A 19,959-nucleotide genomic window follows, 5' to 3' on the forward strand; every position below is an offset into this window, starting at 1 on the left:
AGGCTAAACATGCCCAGGTTTTTCAGTCTCTCTTCATAGAGCTTTGTTTCCAGGCCCCTGATCATCCTGGTTGCCCTCCTCTGAACACGCTCCAGCTTGTCTGCGTCCTTCTTGAATTGTGGAGCCCAGAACAATTCAATTTGAATTGTGGAGCCCAGAACAATTCTTCGATAGGAATCAGAGAGAAAAAGACATCCAGAAGGATCTGGCTGGCTGGATATTTCACACACAGACTTACACCAAGTTCTTTGCAGATGGCTGGAAGATGGGAAGTCATTGTTCACAATACTAATGATACCCAGAAGAATAGGACTACAATTTGGATAGCTGTTCAGGAAAGTAGCTGCATCCAAACCTGCTACAGTCTGAGATATCTGGAGGCCATTTGGCACATTTCTCTTCCAAAGAGCATGTTTAGATTTTACAATGCAGTTAACAGTCCAAACTCTGCAAATATTTTGAAAGAAACCTGGACTACTAAAACTACAAGGGCTGTTGCTGAGCTGAATGGTGGGGGGAGGCAGAGAACATCTTTGAGTGGGGAAAACATATGAGTTAATTATCTATTGCCTATATAGTCACCTCATGAATTCAAAATATCTTTAGGGATGCATTCAAATGGAGACCATAAACATATGACCTAAGGCCTCCATAGATACAGCTGAAGCTTCCTAGTAGCAATTTTCACAATTGCAACAACACATTTTTCAGCAGCTTTGGTCAGCGGAATCACTTCTAGGAAGCTGTAGCTGCATCCCTGAAGGATCTAGATCACACATTATGCTCTCCATAGTCTCTTAGGATAACTGGTTGTTTTGCATTAAAATATTTGGACTCTGAACCTGCTTTCACTGCTGACGTGATGTTCAGAAAAACCTTTTCCTGCTGTAATGCAGGATCTTGGTTGGGATTGGCTGGGGGCTGGGAGAGGATTTAATTCCCACTCCCCCCAATCAGCCCAGTGCTACCGAGATTGCTGTTTCCCTGTCTCGGTCCAGATCACTGGGGTGGGTAGGTAGAAATGTTAAAGCCTCCCTTACTTCCCAGTGCTCCTGATGGAGCCAAGATCACTAACAGCAGGGATCTAAGTAGCATTGTAATGGCTGGAGCATGGGAGAGGCTTTCACATCCCCACCCCCAGCAATTCCAACACTGCTGAGATCTTGCTTTCCCCATCTCTATTAGTGTAGGGAAACAGCATTCTCGGTCTGGATCACAGAGTGTTAGGGAGATTAGAGCCTCTCCCATCCTCCAGTGATATTACTCAGGATCACTGTCAGATTTTAACCTCCTCACTGCTCAGAAATCCCATTCCTAGATCTCAGAATGGAGGAACAGGATGGAACAAATTTGTACTTTAAAAAGTTCGAACTTTGTAGAAACTGAAAGGGACACATGCGTCTATCCATACTGCCCAGATCTTAGAGTAGCTTCAAATTCATAGGGCATTCTATAGAAGAAGTGGAGTCTTCTTTCCTGGAGCATTTTATAAAAATATCCCTGAGCATAATCACATGGGTGTGTGTGTGTTGTGTTTTCTTACTGTCACTTCTCCGTCCCTGCTTTTGTCTCTCATTACTTCCTCTATCTGCTGGAGGGGAAAGAGGAAGTAAACAAAGACCACATGGCCTATTCAGAGGGCATTTTTAATCACGAGGGTTTTTTGCACACAGTAGGAACACAGCACATTCCATTTCAAAACAATAAGTTGGATTAAAAGGGGTCTATTTTGCTACGGAAAAATGAGCAGAAGGAGCAGGAGGCGCACGGGAGGCAGATGTCGTCTAAAGAACGTGCGCACATCCATAATATGGCAGTAGCGAGCATGCAATAAAACACTTGTCTGGTGAACCCTGTTGTATAGGTTTTCTGAATAGAGTAGATATTATTTTTAAAAAATCCAGAATTGTAACTAGAAGAGGGAGTGAATTCTCCACTCCAGCAATGCAGAATTTGGGGTATATATCAGCTTCCAACTAAAATATTGATCCTCTTCATGGTGACATGAAAAACCTTGAAAGCATTCTGGATCTTCATGTTAGAAGAAAAGGTTCTCCAAATTCATCATAGCAAGATAAGAAAAGAACAGTTCAAGCCTCTCTGCTGTAACCAACAGAAAACTTAGTTGGATGGTTTGCTAGTACTATTCACACTTATTGTTCACCTGGGGCAAGCAGATCAAAGATCTGCGTGCTTAAAGTTTTTAAGTCCCTGATGGAAGAATACATAGGAAGCAAAACAGAGAAAGGGCTGCTTCATGCATAGACAGCGTTCACAAGCAGCAAAAGGTTCACGGCAGTCTATATTATATTGGTTTAAAGGAAAGAATTAGCACCCAGGCAGGATCTACAATACTGCTTTAAAACAGTTTATAACAGTATTGACAACTGTTGGGGCCCAGGACACATTCCATATACAGTTTCCAAACTGTTTTCAAAGTGTAATATCTTGCTTGGTGTAGATGTGGCCTCAATACACATACTGGAATAGAAGAGGAGCAAAACCATCCTAGGAATGTATGAGAAATTCATTTTAGTTAGTTTTTGATAATAATTAATTTACCTAGTTCATGCTCCCCAGGATGTAGACTTGAACACAATCTGCAGTAAAGACCATATATTTCTGAGCTTGCGAGGCACTTCACGAACAAAAATAAAAACATTCCAAAATGTGTAAATTTGAAAAATGCACGTGAAAAATGTTGGCTTTTGTAGAAATGTAAACTAACATGCTTTACTTAATGGGAGGAAAATGTACATTTCAAAAATGTGCCCAATTGAGGCATACATTTGAAAATGCATGAACTTTTCCCGTGAAAAGAAAAATTAGAAAAAATATCTTGGAATCTGATATGGACACAAGTTGGAACAAACTGCAATTTGGAGAAACCTTAACATGCTTAGATGGTTGCTGATTTGCACATCCCTAAGCCATCCCTCCTTTGGCAACTGCCTTCATGTCCCTCAGAAATTCCACAGAATTTCTCACTCACAAATCCAGATGTGTAAAAAGATACATTGTTGGTTTTCAAAACATTTTTTACTAGAGGTTACGTACCAAAGGAAAAAAAGATCTTCTTTTCTCTTCACTGCATGAAGATGCAGCATTCTCAGACAACAAATCCAAACCTGTTGTCATTCTTTAATAAAACATAACTAAAGGTGATGTAAACACCTGCAATCAGATCGTCTCCACATACACTTCCAAATGCATGTTGAAAAGGTGGCCAATGGTGGTTTTATTCCCTCAGATATAGTGAACATTGCCTGTTTAGATGGCTATGTTGTTTGGGAAGTGAACCACCCATGATGGTGAGAACTTCCCAAAAGACATCATTTCCTAGTGGACCTGGGACGAGTCTAGAAACTTGACTAACTTGCTTGGGCCACCACGAGAGAACTGGCAGTGCCTGCCATGGCTTACACCAGGAAAAGGCACAGGACTCATCTCTGTGGTTGATGGTATGTTAGAAAATTGCAGTAAATATTTGCTTCATATCATCATTTTGTTTGTAGAAGTCATGCAGTTGTGAAGTGTGATTTATTTATTTTATTTAAAATTATTTTATGGGTGGAACTCTCTGTTTAGGCTGTTCAGAGAACATGTGCTATGGTTGAAAGTTCTGTGAAAATGGCTATTATTACAGGATAATTTACAACTCTTGATTGTTGTATTGTTATACTTAGTCAACTTTTATAAATATGTAACACGTATTTTAATGGCACTAATCTTGCAGGTGTTATTGATATACTTTACACTGTGGCTATTATAAACCCTGATGACCTCTCTACAGCTATACTTTACAGAGAAAGAAGAAAGTTCTCAATGAGGGCATTTAAAAAATAAATAAATCAAATGATGCCATGCTTAATACGATCCCCAGGTGTTTTATCTGTATGACTCAAAACCGGATACAATATTATTTTTCTATCGACCAAAGGTTAAGTACAAATGCATGTTTTGTTTTTAAAAAGAAAAGCTTCAGGAGGAGGACATTTTGGAGCACAGACAACTGTGTGTGTGAGAGGGGGTGGTGGTGGGGAGGAGGATGTTAATGCCTTCCCTAGCTTCAGTTTCTCCACTTCAAATTCGCCCCCCCCTTCCCAAGGCTGCAAAGCAGTGTCCTGTCTCCCAACTCAGAAAGCCAATCCAGAAGGATACCGTGATTGTGGTGTTGAACACTTCAAAGAAATCAAGGAATATCAACAGGCACACTTCTTCTGTGTAGTGCAATACTCCCAACACTTTTTTTTGGCTTCTGTTATTTTTGAACAAGTTATATCTTTTAGTTGCTGTATTCCGCTCATGAGAGTCATCCCATCAAGTCCCACTTATACCTATTAACTCATGTTTACTGTCTTGAATCAAGAATTCAAGTTCATCCTATTTCCCATACTATGAACATTGCTATAAAGGCATGAACTTTATGCTCCAATGATCTCCCTGCATATGTATTTCAATGACATATGTGTATTCTCTCACATATTTGCTAGCATAATCACCTGAAAAACATTAAGTAGAATTTTGAAACTGCCTATTGTTTTTGCAATTGGCGTACATTCACTTTTTTACTAAAGAACACATGAAAAATGGACTTTTTTTCCTCAGAAAAATAAAGCACTGAAAAAAATTCCAACCCACATTACTGTTTGGGTGCAGGGACAGCAGTGTGATAAGAGCAAAAGGCCATCTGATAGCAACTTCAGGATCAATTTCAGATGCACTTTGTGGTACATAACAACTGGACAGAAGCAGAGGAACCAGCTTTGTATCAGGAGGTCCAAGGAGAAAATGCAATGAAGAAAAAAAATGAACTAAAGGCAAATGAAGTAAAGAAGACTGCCACTGGGAAAAAAAGCTGTGATTGGGAAGAGGGTTGTTAATTCTGACTTCCATTCCTTAGAAGAATTTCCACTGCCAGAGAAGACAAGGTATCATGTTCTGTCACAAGGCAAGAGAATCTCTTCACATACCAACCATCGCAAAAGTAGTTAGCTGCCATGAGAGTGCTTTTGGCTGACCAGTGCAATAACTTAAAATAAATAAATAGTGTGGAATGTCCGCATCTGTTGGGTCTTAGACCATAAAGTAAATTAGAACCTATTCATAGACACATCCCTCCTTTTCATGGAAGCAATCTTGATCCTATCTTGACCACACAAATACCTTCAAATGTGAACCTGGTTCATATAAACAAGGTTGTAAGTAGATGCAGTTGCAGCTAATTCTATGATGGTAGAGACCTGAAAAAGTGCAGGGACAGCAGTGTGATAAGAGCAGTGTGTTGCCATTTCCAGTAGGTCTATTTCTGAGTTGAGATTTGAACCCAGCTCTCCCAGTGACTGACCTACAACATTTAAAAGTAGCCAGGACAAATTAAATTTGCACCCGAATACCACTGTACCTTATAGATCCCACTCTAATTCCAGTCTGACTAGCCTGTCCACTACAAACTGCACAACTATAATTTAATTTCCAACATCTGTAGCAAGACATTTGTCCCTTTTGTGAGTTGTTTTCTATGGAGAACAAGTGGAGAACAGCACAGGTGAGATGTAAGACGGCTTCCTGATCCAGGAATAAGCCACAGCAAGCCTCAGGCTTTCACACTCAGCCCCTTCCACCTTCTTTTATTTCACATGTTCTGAGGAGACCAGAACATCCACTTCCAATTTTAAACAAACCCCCTTCCCTGTGACATCTGAATTCAGGAAACTGAGGTTCTGAAAAGTCAGGTTGCTTACCTTAACTGAAGTTCTTCGAGTAGTCATCTATGCATTCACACATACGAGCTCTGCGGCAGCGCAGGGTCTCATTTTGGATACTTCTAATAGCTTAGGAAAACATTTGGCAGGAACCCCTCCCACTATGACTGCGCATGTCTGAAGAGTTCCCACTCAAACCTCAGTTCAAAAAGGAGACTGCATTGTGGCCCCCATGGGTTGAAAAGTAACATCCCCTACAAAGATACTCAATGGACATAGACACCAAGTGGGGATGGAGGGTCGATTGTGTGAATGCATAGATTCACCACTCGAAGTTCACCACTCGGAGAACTTCCGATAACTTGCCTGCACATCCAACTTATAATGCTGGATGAAGGTAGACAGAGTGGACCACATCGCAGCTCTACAAATCTTCATCATGGAGACGCCTCTCCCAAATGCCACAGAAGTGGCAACTGTTCTAACTGAATGGGTTTTTAACACATTGGAGAGTTGCAGTTCCACTGGAGAGCATGTTAATGCAATGGCCTGTATGATCCAGTGTGCCAGTCTCTGAAAAGATACTGGGAGCCCCTTAGGTGGTTCTCCATAACTTCAAAAAGTTTTTGTGTTTGTCAAAACAGTGCTGGTCACTCTTTATAGAAAGCAAGAGCCCTCCTTACATCGAGCATATGCAATGTTGACTCAATAGGTTTTTTCAGCACTGGAAAAAACTCTGGTAGGACTTTTTGTGAACCATCCAGAGAGCTTCGGCTATGGGGCAGTATAGAAATGCAATAAATAAATAAATAAATAAATAAAATCCTGGGAAGTATGAAATGCTTCGATGACCTTCAGTCAGAAGTTCAAATCACATCACATAACCACCTTATCCTTATGGAATATCAAATAAGATGTGTCGACAAGCAATGCCATGAGCTTACTTGGGCATCTCGTCGATGTTAAGGCTACTAAGAAGGTCACTTTAATAGACAGTAAACGAAGGTCCACAGTGGCCAATGGTTTGAATGGCTTTTGTGTAAATGCCTGGAGTACTACTGACTCCATGATGGCACTAATGTCTTTGTAGTTGGCACAAGATTTTGCAGACATCGCAGAAATGTCTTTAGAATGGGTCGAGAGAATATGGAGACACAACTATGAAGGTTGACAAAGAACTGAGGTTTGGGTGGGAACCTCTCACCGACATGCGCAGTCGTAGTGGGAGAGGTTCCTGCCAAAAAATTTCCTAAGCTATTAGAAATATCCGAAACGAAGCCCTGTTCAGGCACAGAGCCCATATGTGTGATGCATAAAGACCACGAAGAACTATGGTTCTAGATTCTAGAATTTATATTATACATCCTTTCTTTTACCTTAATTTTCAAGCCTTATTGACTACTTTACTATGGCTATTATAATGATGTTTCATTTTGTAAGTATACTAAATGGCAAGGTGTGGTATATGTTGTTGATTTAAACTAAGTTTTAAATTAAGAAAAGAAATCATTTAAGGCACAACATGATATCAAGCGCCCACAAACGAATAGGAGAATTCCTGTATATTTGATGGCTTATCTCACTCTTAAGCTTTGACAAGAAGACATAATAGAGATAGGAAGAGGGATGACTATGCAGGCTGATAAATGTTGCTGAACCTTGCTCCTCCTGAAAACCAGCGTAGATGTATTTCCAGAAAACCCTCTTTTCACACACAAACTCTCTCTCTCTCTCTCTCTCTCTCTCTCTCTCTCTCTCTCTCTCTCTCTCTCTCTCTCTCCATTTGCTTAGAGACATTTACTACTGCTGCACTTAATGGACTGTAATAAAATAAACTGCTTCCTATTTAGCAAGGAAGATCATGTCATCAGCTTTGTACTGCCATTTTTACAGCACATGCAATATCTGAATTATAAAGTACACCCCAAATGGAAGCAACACTTGAAATGTTTAAGGCCAGAGAGTATTATCATGCATCTGACCCTGAACGTCAAAATATTTATCTCCAAAGCAATAAACAACTACAAAGAACTGCTTTCTTGTACACCATGCTCCCATATACAGATAATGTTCTGAGGATGGAAGAAGGTAGCATTACAAACTGGAATACGATGGCCAAGTTGCCAACTGTGGAATACGATGGTCAAGTTGCCAGAACATCTTGACAGCTTAGTGTGGAATATAGTTAGTTCAATAAACCTACCAAGGAAACATAATGACAGACTTTTCTTAGGTGCCTGAAATATTCTCATCTTCAGCCTCCCACAGTGGCAGTTGTGAAAAGTTTGGGTAGTTAAGTTGGGACCAGCAGACCTTCATGTTCAAAGGACTGGTAGACTGGATCATTCCTTGTTAAGATGCTTTGGGTTCTAAGTACCATCTCCTCTTCAGGCCTCTCTGCCCCTCAGCCTCAGTTAGGCAAGTTTCAGCTTCCCTTGAGTGATGAAACCAGCCTATACTGGTGAGTTTTGCTGAAGTTTAGCTAACTTAACCTGAACCATTCCATTTTCTCTAGGATTTGAAACCATCAATGTAAGCAGCCTGTTTGCTAGGATGTGTGTTATGTTTAATTTCCTTGCCTGCCACATACAGTAGGGCCTGTCACACTTTCTCCCTGATCAACCTTCATGTGTATTCTGACTATAGGTGTTCTTTCTTGCTTTTATGGGATTGATTAATTTATTACATTCTTAATACAGTGTTCTCTGGATGGATTACAAACAGTTAAAAGACTAAAATCCCATAAACAGTTAAAATATAAAATACAATGCAAATATTTAAAAGATTTTTTTAAAAAAAAATTCAAAACAACACATAGCACAGGAATTGATAAAACAGTCATAAAAATCCAGGGCTGGATCTACACTACTGCTTTAAAGCACTTTATAACACTTTTGAAAACAGTATATGGAGTGTGTCCTGGGCCCCAACAGTGGTCAAAACTGTTATAAAATGCTTTAAGGCACTTTAAAGCATTAGTTTAGATCTTGCCCTAGACTCTAAAATGCCTGGGAGAAAAGAAAGGTCTTTGCCTGTCTTTCCCTCTCCATGAATACTAGGCCAATAGAGAGTTTATGCATCCTCCAAACTAAAACTATCAAATGTCAGCATTCTTCTAGCTCACGTTCTGCATGTGCCCCTCAACTTGGAAGTTTCCAGGTTTGTTTCAGCCGGCATACATATGTACATTTCAATAAACCGAAGCCAGACCTTTGACTCTTTCAATTTCCAGCCTTTTATGTGGAGAAAATTCGAACTAGACAGCTCTTCAACCACTTCCCTACCACTTCCTGGTACCCTACTATCAAGTTGTATGCAGGCTGGGTCCCTGAGTCTCTCACAGCCTTTAAGATAATGGATTGTGAGGTTTCAAGGGAATATTGCTGCAGTAGTGTCAATGACAGTTGTTTCAGTCAGTCCAAGAACACTGGTTGTGGTCTTCTTCCAGAAACAAGGATCCTAGCACTCAATTTTATGAAATATCATGCTAGTACATTAGCTCACAGGTTTATGCTATAAGAATTGTAGGTGAATACATTTTATTCCACCCCTTCCTCCAACAAGCTTAGGGTGAAATATATGGTCCCTCTCCCCTTCTCACACACAGTGTTTTCCGTCACATCAACCCTGGAGTTTTGTTAGGTTGAGAGAGTGTGACTGCCTCAAAGTCACCAAGAAAGCTTCATGGCTGTGGAGTTTCCCCCTGTCACAATCCAACACTTTAAGTTGAGGACTGTTGAAACACTATTCTTCACATGAGTGTATCTGGCTTTACTAATTATTTTGAGTTGCATTACTGTATGATTCCCTCTACTGACTATCCTAAATGATAATTGCAGCGCTTTATTTACATCTAATAAATAGAAAAGAAAGAAGTGTATAAAAAGAAATGTATTTCTACTGGGCTGGATCATAGGCTAAGTACCAGCAATATTATCAGTAGGTATGAGTTGGTTGTTCACTGACACATGATATGTTTTCCTAGTTCAGATACATTGTGATAATAATATTGACATGGGACTGCTCTGGAATAACTGAGAAATTCCTCCTGCAAGAAAGAGGGGGAAAAACCCAGGATGGATGCCAGCATTAAGTATTTCCAGAAGGTCTACAGACAGTATGTAGGCTGATAAATATTTTCTGTCCTTAGTGTGTTTATTTCAGTACAGTATGAGGCAGCCAGCCTGCCCTTCCTTCCCTGTCAACAAAAATCATAGACCTCATTAGCATTTCTCAGATATTTCCAATAGTTTGCCCTGCTTTGAGAAACTATGCAGACTGTGGGTTGCATCACCACAATATCTGATATAGACAAATGCTGTGCTTGTATTATCTTTAAATAACATTATCTTCCTCTGTTGTCCAACACAGACACAATCATGGTCTGCCATTATTTTTCTCACTATTAGTTAAATAATTAGATTGAATAATTAGATTGAATAACAAGGACCACATACTTTATCCTAAAGATCCAACTAGCCCCTGTCCTTATCCTAAAGATCCAACTACCCACTGCTCAGCCCATGTACCCTACACAGTTGATCAAATCGAATCATGGCCTGCAGGTGTTAACCACAAGAAGACTACAGTCTCTCTCTGTAGATTCAATTCAATTGCACACATGGAATCCTAAGGCCTTATGTTCTCTCAGTGCTGAAAGGGAAAAGGTGAAAACTAACCAACTTAAGCAACCTAATTTTTTATATTTAATTTGGATGACAGGAGCTCCAAGTATGATTGCTACCGCTCCACTCCCGGCATTCTACCAAATGCTTGTGCTGCTTAACAAATGATGACTTGCCAGACCATCTGATTCCAGCCTGGAGCCTCTAATCACTTCTTAGGAAAACCACAAGTCATTTTTCTTACTAGTATCTTGCTGTAAGACTGAAAGAAAACAAATCTGGTTGACTGTAACCCACCATCTATGCAAGGTCAGTAATGGAAAACTGTAGCTGACTTCCTTTTTTTGACTACAGACTATGTCAACAGAGTATTATAGGTAGGATAAAGTACCAAAGTTAAGCACCTTTAACAGAAGTGGGAAGATTCAAAGTTCTATGGCACATTAAAAGTAGTTATTTTGAGGGAGAGCAACTGATTATCTAAGTCAAATAGGTATGCTATTTCATCACAAATGAGAGAATTAGATGTGGGCAAGGAGAGGAACTTCTTTCAGTGTACAAGTCAGTGATAGTGGAAGAATGTAATAATATCATTCACTTGGGCCAGACTCCTCTCTCACCAGCAGATCTTGATAATGCCAGTAAAGCACAATAAGCATGTATCAATGGAGCATGTGGATGCCTGGGCACATCTGAAGAACATAGGAAACTCCAGGATGAGCAGATGGACGAGTTACCTGTTTGAGAAACATCAAAAGCAGTATCATATCCACCGGATGTGCCACTCATCACTGCAGGAATCCCAAAAGAAGGATGTAAATAGCCTGTGCTTGAGGAAAGTCCTAGCCCATTTCTTTAAAAAACCATGTCAAAGGGATAATAAGTAATGACCCAGTTCTGACATAAATACTGCCCCTCCAAAAATGAGGCATGAACAAGGAACAAGCTTGACCGTTCCTTCCTCCTTTTCCTTTTGCATGCCCAGCTTCAAAAGGAACTTGCTAGCACAGGCATTTCTAGATAGTTAAAAGATACAGGATATAGGCCCATAACACAAATTTGCATGTGCATATATATATTTATTTGAGGTATCCATCGACACACACACACCCCACACACACTTTGACTCAGACCCCAATTTGGTGCTCCAGAAAAATCCTGCTTCTGCTTGGACCAAGTTCAAGTTAGTCCACTTTGACTCAGTACCAAATCCAAGTAAAAGTTCAGAAAACTGAGGCTCTGTGCTTCCTGTTGACTAACAAAAGAAATTAAAAATGCACTATAACTTGTTTTTTCTCTTGGTCAGTGTTGGATAACAGTTGCAGGCAAAATATTTTTTATTTATTTTATTTTAAACATGTATATACCACTCCACATCTAAACAGATTCTGGAGTGATGAATGTTAAGAGATAAAAAGATAAAAGAATAAAACACCATATTATAAATAATTATTTTTTAAAACAGTAAAAATAGTGGCTGGTCAATCAAAGAAGGCTTTCTGAAATAAAAATGTTTTCAGGATGCAACAGAAACAACACAATGTTGGTGCATGCCTGACTTCCAAAGGCAGGGAGTTCCATAGAAAGGGGGCCATATATGAAGACTCTTCTCCAGGTGGACTCCAATTGGACGATAGGTCCATGTGGAACCACCAGGAACATGCCATCTGATTACCTTAGTGACCAGGTAAGTTGGTAATGGAGGAGGTGCTCTCTCAGGTATCCTTGTCCCAAATTGCTCAGGGCTTTATACACTAGCATCAGAAACTTACACATGACCCAGTAAGACCTTCTTATTCTCCCAGTATTTTAACAGTTTATCATCTTAGTCTTTTAACCTTGCTGTTTTAAAGCTGTATTATCAAATCTGTATAAATCTCTCTATTGCTGCTTGGTTTTACCCTGGTTGTGCTTTTATATTGTTTGTTTTATACTCTAAATAAATAAATAAAGTCACCACTGTACCCCCCGGAACCCCACCAGCACTCCTGGCTCAGTTCCCAGCTCATTAGAGCATGACTAGTACTCCTGGGTAAACCTATCTAGGGTAGGGGTTAGGTTAGGGTTACTACCAGCAGTAATATTGTCACTCAACATTCTTCTTCTTTTCTTAAAGAATCCCATATTCATTCCCAAGTGGAAACTATTCCACAGCTCTGATTTTGGTGGCCCTTCTCAACATGACATCCAGTTCTGCTATAAAGCCTGATGAAAAACAACAAAGCTTAGTTTGTGGTACCTTGAATCTACTTGAGTATACAAAAAGCAGATCAGCTTTCATCAGAACAGCCAGAGGTGAGTTATTCTTGGCTCTCATGCTGGTTGCTACTTCCAACAATTAGTTCAGTGATTTTGCTTTACAAGTCACATAAAATACATTTGCTAGCAACTTGAGGTTTATATCCTTGATTAATTCCTCATGTTGCTAATTGCAGAAACATATATATTTGGCCACAATGTTCTAGTTACCATGAGATTTCACTGTATAACTCAAGAAGAAAGAGGCTGTCCCTTACCTTTTCTGCATCTTGTTCAAAAAGTCGAAGTTGAAAGCACTGGTCTAGTTTCAGTTTGCGGACATGCCACATCTGATGCAAGTGTTGCCGTGTTGAATGCAGTTTGTCCAGAAGGCTGGTGATCTTTGGCACAAGACTTTGGAAATCTGCACTGCCAGGAATGCAGTTCCTCCCAGAAAAACCATCACTACACCTTATGCATTGCAATAACCTCTGACCCTCACGGTCCAATTCTTCTACTGGAGCTTTAATTACTTTCTTCTTGAGCTGTGTGTGTTCATCTATCAGTCTTCTTGAACCCTCGACATCCACTGGAAATTCCTTCCTAGCTAACATTTCCTGAAGGTCCTCTAGTCTGGATAACAAATGGATGGCACTGTTGAAAAACTCTTCCAAGGAGACTCTCAACTCTATCCATTCATCATGATTGTAATCCAAGGATCCTTCAAACTCTTCTGTTAGTTGGGAGGGATCCACCAGTTTTGCTAGGCCTTCAACAGAGACCATGCTTGTCTAAGGATAGGAAAATATATTGAAATGTGACTGAGGTTTCAGATAAAGAAACAGACATGCTGTAATACTGAAATTCACATATTATCATTAACTATCAATTTCTCAGGCTGCATCATGGGGAGACAGTAAGAGGGAATGGGACCTTGGCAGCCAGGTGTAGCAAGGACCTTCTCCCCACCCCACCCCAACTCATAGCAGTGATTGTTGTATTATAATCTTAGAAAGCTGGCAGTAGTAGAGGCAAGAGCACCCTGAGAACTATGACTTAGCACTCACTCTCACAAGTGTAAGGAAAAAAAGGGCCTTCCCAGAACAAGCATAAGGAGGACCTCTTATGACAACGGTAGCAGCATCACAGATCTTTAAAAAGCAACCCTGGTGTGAAGCATTGCCTCTGTCTCCTGCCAGCTCTTTCTGTGTATAGCTTCGAACCAGCATTACTACCCTACCTTTCTATACATTCCAGTGCTTTTAACAAAATTCACAGACACTGGGTTTTATTTAGGGTTAGGATTAGGGTTAGGTAAGGGTAACAACTGCTTATATTAGTGTAGTCCCACTGATTTCCCTCTGATTCCTTATGTAGGAAGACAGATACTTTACAATGTTTTTCACAAAAGTTTTATAAAGCAAATACTTGTAAATTTCCATTTCACAGTTAGCGATCTTGGGAATGAATGGTTGAGCTGAGCTGTTTTTCAGTACCACTGCTAAGTGTAAAGCACTCAACACTCATGGGGTATATCATGTGGAAGATGAAATTCCATACCGGGCAGAATGCACCAAGACCTGCACAATGTGGAACCTGTTTCTTCAAAGTGGAACTCCCTGTGCTTTTAGTTGCACTACAGACATACTTGTGGAAATATGCCTTCAGAATGTAAAATGTGATTCGGTCAAGACAACCCACTGAGCTGGAATCTGAAGCCAGATCTCCTATATCTAACAGTAATCTAGCCAAAGGCATCACATATTGGCTTTTTATGAGAAGGATGCTGTGTTAATGGGTTGCTTTTAAACTTATACATTTCACTGAAAGAACCCTTTTAAAAAGCATTAGGGACTACGTTTACTATACATTCATTGCACAACACATAAGAATTTGTGATTTCATTTGATTACACTTTCAGGAGCAAGCCTTTCTTGAGTTAGTGGCACTTTTAAAGCTAAAAGTAGTCATTAGAAACATATTGGGGGGGCAGAGAGAATAACATTTTTCGGCAACATACCACTTTAAACTGAAGCGTGTATTCTATATCACTGAAAATGTAAGTCTTCCCCATCGCCCTTAGCTATTCTGGCATGAATGTTCTCCTAAGTGGATATGTGATATTACACTGGATTCTGCTATTCGAATTATATATCCATTATACAGGTTTCAGGCGTGTGACTGGAAGCAGGTGCTCTATCCTGCCAAAATACACATCTCATTGCTCTTTATTTTCTTTCAGATTATTCCAATTGGCTTTTCCCACAGGAAGATCACATGCTTCCATATGGCTGCTATTTTTCAACCTTCTTAACTATGATTAAGCCAAATTAATGTAAAATCTAAATGCCACTGGAGTATTTACATAAGAACTTGCCATGGATATAAAGAGCCACTTACAAGTCACAATGTCATATAGAACTTTTAATGAAGAATTTGTTTTGCAACTTTTATAGTGTTTATCCTCTCAACAATCCTGGAAGGTAATTGATTATTATTCCCATTTTGCAAGCACTCAATGGAGGCCCAAGATAGGGATTTGTTGAACCAGGCCGTCCAGTAAGTTTATGGCTAAGCAGGAGTTTGAACTACAGCTTGCCATGGTTCCACTCTAGCGCCTTAGGTAATGGACCACATAGACCATCGCTCAATAATTAACACCATTCTAATTTTTATGGGCTTTGCTGGGGGAGGAAAACATATTAATGAATTTTGTAATATTTGTTTATATCTGTGAACAGCAAGTCAGAATTCATTGTGGGGGAAAGTCTTGACACGAGGATTTTGCAAATGGAGATATGATGTCTGCCCATACATCATATAGCACAATTAGGTAACTTTCCAGATTCTACTGCAATGCTTTAAAGACACTGAAACCAACCATTCTCCCCATCACATATGCTACATTTTTAAGTAACTCTCACCTATTTCTGCTAAAGTAGATATTAGGAAATTTACCCTCACTACTGTCTAGTTTAGCTACTTGTCTTTAGGTTTTTAAAACATCTCAAGTGAAAGTCTATCTTTTGAAAGACTGGTAATTTGCAGAGGATTGATTCAGTAGTTATGAGCAAAGCAAATTTGTACAGTGGTAACATCAGCATATAGAGAGAAGAGGCCTGATTATCAGGCCTGAGCCTGCAGAGAATCTAGAAGTGGTGACCTAAACCACAATAGCAGGAATTCACCCTGAGGCCATAACCCAGCAATGGCCATAGGAAAGGGAGTGAGAGTATTGCGGATGCCACAACAGAATCTGCCATTTTGGGAACTTTGCTATAGTCTGAATGCAATAATAACATGGAACGTATCAGAATATATTGTGAAGTTGGAGAATTTTCAAGAGTTAGAATGGATTACTCATTTCATGTCACTATTTTGAAAATTACAATTTTTTTCACACCAGATATTGCACTTTGCTTACCTAGTAGATTCAGACCTCCAGCTTTGACATTTATCAACATCCATTGTCAAATAAGGAAATAAATGCATTAAAGTAATTGGAAACCATACAATCAGTTCTGTTAAGAACATGTGTTAGGATGCTTGAACATATGTATATTATAATTGGGTGGTTAAAAGGAATTTAAAAAAGTTAAATAATCTCAGAATGTAGGTTCTTTTGCCCCAGAAATCATCTTCCTTACATCCATCAGTTCCAGTTGGAGAATATTGTGACTTTCACCTGGACAATGAACATCCAAACATTTGTTTATACAATTCTTTGTAAGTTTTAAAAATAGGGTGTAATTTCTATAACCTTTAAAAGAAATCCTTTTTGACATTTTTCTCAGATTCTTATCTTTCAGCTTAATAAATCACTGTTAAATGAAAGTGTAAATGGGTGATTTGAACTAGGTGAAAAGATGGGCCAGAATAATAATAATAATAAAAAATGAATGTGAGAACCAGGCAAGACAGTTACTTTTCTTGTACTTTAGGGACAACCTTCTCCCATCTGTCTCTCCTTCTTCCACAGACCTACAGATGAGGCTCAATTCCATAGACCCCTACATTGGAAGGTCAAATCCTTACATCCAGCAGAGATGCGCTCTGGCACATTTTTAATGAAACAGGTTGCCTGGAAACGTCTGCTAGGCACCATCTCTGTGTACGTTCTATTTGATGTTTGAAAACATTTTACTTCCAAAAGCTTTTAAGTTTCTCTTTGTTTTTGCTGTTCTTATTGTGGAATTATATTTTTCTACCATTGTTATTCTATACCCAGTGATTTGGGAGTGAGTTTAATTCATTAAAAAAAAACACTGTTTGGCTTTAATATTACTGAATTTCATTTTGTTGTTGTGCTTTATCTTGATTTTGAGGGAGTGGGGAGATCTAAGAAGCCTTGCAAATAAAATAGGGGCAAGCTCTATTTCAAAGTTTAAAAGGGAACCAGAAAAATACGCTGAGCCAGTTACTCAGGTGGAACTAGACTTTACGGCAAACATGGAGCTGTCACTGGAACTGCCTGTGTCTAGTCCTCCCCCTCTTCCTCATAACATCTAGTGTAACACATTGTTGGTTTCCCATCACCATTAGTAGCAGCCAGTGTTATTAATTGGGGACAGAGAAACTTACAGCATAATGCCGTTGTGTCACATGGTGAGCTTCACTAGACATTACGGGGAAGTGAAGTAAGACATGGGGACACAATTTTTGGTGGCTATAGTTCTAGCATTGGTCTCATATTTTTCATGTCTACTGTACACATAAACAGCATCACATAAATATTCAAAATATTGTGAGCACTCTTTGCTGAAAATACCTTGAGATCATTAGGGGGAAAAATCAAAACCGTAGCATGCATTGTCTTTATAGTTATTGAGGCAATCTTTCAAAAAAGCAACTCCAACTTTTAAAGCCTGCCTATTCGAACAATGCCCCTGTGTTGTGGTGATTATTAAATTTAGGATAGAACATGTCAGTGCAAGCCGAATATTTCCCACTTGATTTTTAAATCTACTTCAAAAATATTCTCCCCCTGTCAAAATTGGCCTTTTCGACACAAAGCTATGACAGGAGGCCTTTTTGTTTAAAGCATTCTGCAGATACATTTATTATTCAGATGGGTTCTCCCTAGAGAATGCAAGATGAATAGGAATACATTATCAAACTTCATCAGGAAGGGAGAAGGGATATGTAGGAGCCTATCAGCTGTCATGTTTCTTCCAATTTCAGATGCAACCAATCAAAATTACAGACTGCTCATTCATTTTTTTTCAGGAGAATAGAAACATAATTTGCAAAAGCACTTCTGAATTAATTACAGTGGGGCTTGTTGGTTCCTCTCTCCTGTGGACAGTAATCCTCAGAAATCTGCATTAGTCAGTCAAGTGTCAGCCTTGCTCTTTTTTTGCCTAAGACCAACTTGTGACTGACTGCACCCTCAAGGGAAAATATAAATGTAAACCTGGCTATCGCTGGGGTTGTTCAAATGTCAAAAGAATCAACTAAGGAGCAGATTTTTCTGCAGGAGCAGCCGCCACAGTAGCAAAGCTTCTACAGTCATCCTACCCTCATCACCTGAGGGCAGTATCATGTTTTCAAGTTGACACTGGCAGTTATCAGTGAATTTTTCAATAAAGTCATATAAGCTGAATTATATAGTTCTCCAAGAATTTGACTGTAGCTAACGAGTTGTCCCCATATATTTTTCCAAGACTATGTAGTAGTTATGCCATCAAAGCCCAAAAAAATCTTAAATGGCTGTGAAAGCTATATTTATAACTGACATAATTTTCAGTTTAAGTAAGAGAACAGGCAATTATTCAGAGTATATGTGATTTCCATCCGTATTAAAACTCCTCATACATTAAAGAAGGCTCTCAAACTTACCTCGAAGATAAATTTTGAACTTCCAAAATTTGTTTTCTGCTTCTGCCAGAAGTTATCAGGCTTGATTATCAGGGCAACATGAATTTCCGCAGGGAAGGCCTCCTGAAGGGTCTTCAAGAGAGGCTTTATCAGGTCCCACTTAGACCCCCTCATATCAATGATGACAGTGAACCCTCGTTTGCAGACATCTTCACTGTAGGGATAAAACATGGGATAAATAACATGCCCTCAACAGCACAGGGTGGGACTCACAGAAATATGAAGCTGCAATCAAACAAAATTCCCATCTCTTTAACCTGGTTATTTTCGGATTCAGAATGTCAGTTCAAATGGTGATAGCTGCCTTGTTCCTAAACATCTCCAATGAAGCAAATCTTATTATTAACCTGAGCAACTTTTTCCTTTGCTCAACTAGTACAATCACCCAGTTTTAAACTAAACCCATGACATAGTTCATTATGATACACAATATAAAACATATATTAAGATGCAGTTTGGTGAAGGTAACACAATAAACCTTTGATAAAGAAAGATTTGATCCTAAGTACCTTTGTGAACGGAAGCCCGAGCTAAAAATAACTGTAAAAGAGCATACATAACATGCCAATATCAAGTGCAATTTCCTGGGTCCCTATGATAGATGTCTGTCTATCTATCAATCTATCTATCGTGTACTATTGAGAGCCTTGCTGTTGCAGACAGGGGAACTGAAAAGAACAATACCAGAAATTTCAAAATGCTACTGACATTTGGCAGGGAGTTGCTCATTACCAGTGATGTCACAGGCACTACCCAACAGGTGCCTGTGCGACTTCAATCCATACATCACTCAACGAAAATGCTAGCTAGGAAAATAGTACTAACTGAGGAACATTAATATTTGAGATATTAATGCTTAATCACTATTTATTATTTATTAATTACAACATTTTTATCCCACCCTGTATCAGATTTCAGGGCAACTTTAAAGTGAGTTGAGAAGTTATAATACTGTTAAATTGATTGTATTTTGTTTTTTCTGTTGTAATTTTCATTGCTTTCATCCTTGTAAACTGCTCAGGTTAGACATTAGCCTATCAATTATATAAAAGAATTAAATTAAATTAAATTAAAAGAATGGGATCTCCATAAACACTATGCGGAGAAAAGACTTTGGCTCAGTACTTGAGCATCATTCAAAGAAATCCAAGGATAACTCCTTGGTACATGTGTATGTGGGACTAGGTAACTATGAAAAACATCAAATTTGGTTCTATACAGACTTGACCAAACCTGATACTTGTTTGTTTTTGTCTCATTCAGAAATCAAATCGCATTTTATGCAGCCTCATGTAAAATGGACTTTCCATTGGTCTGCTTGTCTTTTGATATTATTTCTTTGCTTTATGTTCTTCAATGAATGATCAAATTGTTTATAAGTGATAAACAGCTTCCAATATTTGTTATTATATTTCATTTTTATGTGAAATCTTATTTTACTATTATAAAACAAGTATTAGGTCTGTCTGTTTGTTTTAAAAACTGGCACCTAGATACTTGCTGTTAAAAGTTTG

The 19,959-nt window shown here is 39.0% G+C and overlaps 1 protein-coding gene across 1 annotated transcript in view; it reads right to left on the reverse strand.

Moving 5' to 3' along the window:
- Positions 1-19,959, reverse strand: part of KALRN (kalirin RhoGEF kinase) — a 559,448-nt gene that overhangs the window by 284,312 nt on the left and 255,177 nt on the right. Inside the window, exons 4-5 of the mRNA XM_063116666.1 lie at positions 18,407-18,599; positions 12,847-13,359 (exon numbers count right to left, since the gene is read on the reverse strand). Coding sequence (XP_062972736.1) covers positions 12,847-13,359; positions 18,407-18,599 — 706 coding nt within the window. The remainder of the gene's footprint in view (positions 1-12,846; positions 13,360-18,406; positions 18,600-19,959) is intronic.

The sequence above is a fragment of the Elgaria multicarinata genome, chromosome 2 (genome assembly GCF_023053635.1).
Source record: "Elgaria multicarinata webbii isolate HBS135686 ecotype San Diego chromosome 2, rElgMul1.1.pri, whole genome shotgun sequence".
In the NCBI taxonomy this organism is placed as follows: Eukaryota; Metazoa; Chordata; class Lepidosauria; order Squamata; family Anguidae; genus Elgaria; species Elgaria multicarinata.